Source organism: Nicotiana attenuata, chromosome 6, assembly GCF_001879085.1.
Source record: "Nicotiana attenuata strain UT chromosome 6, NIATTr2, whole genome shotgun sequence".
NCBI classification, from domain to species: Eukaryota; Viridiplantae; Streptophyta; class Magnoliopsida; order Solanales; family Solanaceae; genus Nicotiana; species Nicotiana attenuata.
In genome coordinates, this window is record NC_031994.1 from 3,994,220 (window position 1) to 3,997,937 (window position 3,718).

The following is a 3,718-nucleotide window of genomic DNA, read 5'->3' on the forward strand; positions in this document are numbered from 1 at the left end:
TAAAAGATTTTATGAATCAAGCCTAACTAATTCGAGACTGACTGATTAATCGATACAATTAGAGGTGTACATGAACCGGGTTGGTTCAGTTTTTATTAAAACCAAACCAAGCCAACTATATCGGTTTGGATTGGTTCGATTTTGTCAGGATTTTGATTTTTTCGGATTTTTTGTTACATGAATATTATTTCAATCTTACTTTGTTAAATTTTTTATAAGTAAATATATGTTTAGTAAAATTGACAAACATATAATCTATTAAGATAATTTAATGGGAGAATTTTATCAATAACACATGATAGTTACTTTTTAGTCGCCTGACAATACTTTCAAGCATTAGGGTGGTAGGCTAGGGGGTAGTCGAGAGTTCTTCCCTCTTTGTACCGGGTAGTCTGATAGAGTTTTGTTTAGGTTTGTTAGCGGTCTATGTTGTGTTCACATTGTTGTTTTGCATAGTTTTGTGTTATTGTCCTTTCACTTATTCGTTGTTGTTATTTTCTTTCTGGCATCTTTTGTTGTTACATGCCTTTTCTTTTGTTTCGTTTCTGATATTATTGTCTCTCTTGTTGAGCCAAGAGTCTCCGGGAAACAGCCTCTCTACCGTTTTCAGGGTAGGGGTAAGGTCTGCGTACACTCTACTCTCCCTAGACCCAATTAATGAGATTTTACTGGTTATGTTGTTGTTGTTGTTGACAATACTTTCAAGGTTAAACGAATTTACTAATTAAACATAAAAATCATTATGATACCTAATTAATGATATGTTCTATTTAATTTCAGATTGTTGAAATACCACTTCAAATTGAAAAAGATATAAGAATTTAATAAATCTTGACATATGAACGTGGAAGAACAAGGAGATTAACGCATTTCAGTAACACTTAAGAAGGTGATCATATAACCCATTACTTAAGGTTAATAAAAAGGGAGTACTTCATATTCTATTAAATATCACATCTCAAAAAAGAATTCCAAATATTTCTAGAATTTTGTAAAGAAAATTTTATATAAAGTCTTAAAGTATATATAAAATTATATATTTATATATCGGTTTGGTTTGTATTCTTTACTCAACACTAAATCAAATTTAGTCGGTTTTTTTAATTGATTTGGTTTGACTTTTCAGTTTGATGCGTTTTTTCGGTTCAATTTTGCCGGATACAATCATGACTATAAAGAAAGAAAGAGAGGCAGTACTACGTGCGATAGTAATGCACACCACATGATGTATGCCTCAAGGTACGGTTTGATAGTTACGCTAAAAGCCTAAAACCAGTCTTGATTCCTTATCCCATATTGAATGCTACCCGTGTATCACATGATATTATTTTTTAATTTGGCACAAGGCTACAACAATTTAATACTTCTACTACCAATCAAAATTGAGACAAAAAAACGCAAATCATGCTGAAGAAAATGTCAACGTGGTTTGGTGAATTCGTAAGTTCTGTTACTGTTACTGTTACTGTTACTGTTACATTTTCAGTTTACAAAAAGTTACTATACTACTTACTACCTATTTAGACAAATATCCCTATTCCCTATTGGATCTTGGAATACCAGATAATATTCGCCTTTGAAACTGAAAATTCTAAAAAGATAGAAGTAGTGCCTTTGTCTAGTTATTACAAAGTTTCAAGATTCTTGAATTTGTCAGAAAATGATAGTGTAGTTGACCAAATCTTATAGCAGAAATTTCATAAGAAAGCATTATTATTGCAAAAATGGGGAAAGGAGAGATAGAAGAGAGCAGCAGTACAGTGGGATTATTGAAGAGAAGCACAACTGGAGGAAGTGGGGGGTCGACAAGATGGGTGGATGGTAGTGAAGTGGACTCAGAATCACCACCTTGGTTACTCTTTGGTGATGAGGAAATTAATAGAGAAGGTTATGGATCTGTAAGGAGAAGGCTTGTCAAGAAGCCCAAAAGAGTTGATTCTTTTGATGTTGAAGCTATGGAGATTTCTGTTGCTCATGCCAGCCACCATAAAAAGGTTAAAATCCTATCTTTTATATTGTGTATTCATCTTCCTCTTCAATTGTTTAACTCTCTTTCTTAGAGCACTTTGGGGATTGGGGGAGGGATATAATCTGAGATTGGATATGATTATGCTTTGTGGATAATTGACACGAAATTTAGGATAAAATCTCCAAGTTTATTCTTAAGTTTGTTGATCCAAACGGCTTGCTGCTATGTGTTAATCTTGTGACTCATTAGAAATTGACTAGTTTTACACTGAGTGTCAATTTACTGCAACTCTTCTCCTTTATCCAAGTTTAGGAATCGCAGTATGAGTTCACATAAGATGTGAAGCTCAGACTAGGACATAAAGATGAGAACATAAAGTTTTTGTAACAACTTTTAGAGGCCAAGAAAAATTTACTGTTTCATCTGCTCCTCCTCCTTTTTGCCCAACGCAATCCATTATTTGACTTAATTATAATTTCTGGCAGTAGTTTTCGAGTTTTTGGTCCCTATATATGGGAAGAATGTAGTAGAGCTAAGGTCCAACTTTGAGAAAAGCTTATTTCCTGTTCGCTTTTTCTTCTGCGTAATGACTTGCAAGGCAACTTCCATTTTCTATATAGTATTGGCCAACAATTTGTCACTAAAACATTCTTAAGATGACAATATTAACCATAGGGAGATAATTATATAAATGCTTGCTCTTCTTTCAGTTTGTACTTGTGATTATCTTCTGGAGAAGAGTTTCTACAAGGGCCTACCTTCATGTCTTCCTTTACTAATCTGTGTCCCTTCAAAAAAACAGGAGGCTTCTCTTTTGAATACACTTGCTCTGGCATTTCAAACGCTTGGTGTAGTATATGGTGACTTGGGGACAAGCCCTTTATATGTTTTCTCAGATGTTTTCAGCAAGGTGCCCATCACATCTGAGGTTGATGTCTTGGGGGCATTGTCCATTGTGTTATACACAATTGCTCTCCTTCCACTAATGAAATATGTATTTATAGTGCTCAAGGCCAATGATAATGGGGAAGGTATGGTTAGTTCATAAAACTGCCTTTTATTTGTTTGACTTATCATGTGCCTGTCTTCTGGGGAAAGATGGTGTCCTTTAAGAACTCAATGATTTTAATGGCAGGAGGAACATTTGCTCTGTATTCATTGATCTGCAGGTATGCAAATGTTAACCTTCTTCCTAATCGACAGCCAGCTGATGAACGCATCTCAAGTTTTAAGCTCAAGTTGCCCACTCCAGAGCTGGAAAGGGCTTTAAATTTAAAAGAGATTTTGGAACGTAAATCTTCTCTAAAAACCCTTCTGTTGCTGTTGGTTCTGATGGGAACATCAATGATTATAGGTGATGGTATCTTGACCCCAGCAATGTCAGGTATCCTATATATTTATTTATTTTTAAATTTTGTTGTCCTTGAAAGGTGCAGAAACGTTTTCTCTAAGATCCTCAATAAGTGGCCAAGACCCAACCTTGAGTGAACATTCTAGCATCCAGTTTTGATCTTCTACCTTCGTCGTAAATGCTAATCTCTATCTTTGTTGAAGAAGACTGGAAGAGTGGGAAAGGAGAAATGAAGTGTTTAGAGGACGGAAAATTTGCTGTCTGTTTAAGAATTACAATAGAGCAGTCGTAAAATTCAGGGGTGGGGTAAATTGTATGTGTTATTTGATGTTATCGTGCCTGTTGGAACGAAGTTACCATTGTAACTCTCTCATCAACTTAACTTGGGGGGGTGGGGG

The 3,718-nt window shown here is 35.1% G+C and overlaps 1 protein-coding gene across 1 annotated transcript in view; it reads left to right on the top strand.

Annotated features, from left to right (window-relative positions):
* The window catches only part of LOC109226511 (putative potassium transporter 12), a 6,654-nt gene continuing 4,323 nt past the window's right edge, over window positions 1,388-3,718 (top strand). Inside the window, exons 1-3 of the mRNA XM_019391289.1 lie at window positions 1,388-1,994; window positions 2,772-3,000; window positions 3,105-3,353. Of these exons, the coding sequence (XP_019246834.1) occupies window positions 1,725-1,994; window positions 2,772-3,000; window positions 3,105-3,353 (748 nt within the window). The 5' untranslated portion in view covers window positions 1,388-1,724. The remainder of the gene's footprint in view (window positions 1,995-2,771; window positions 3,001-3,104; window positions 3,354-3,718) is intronic.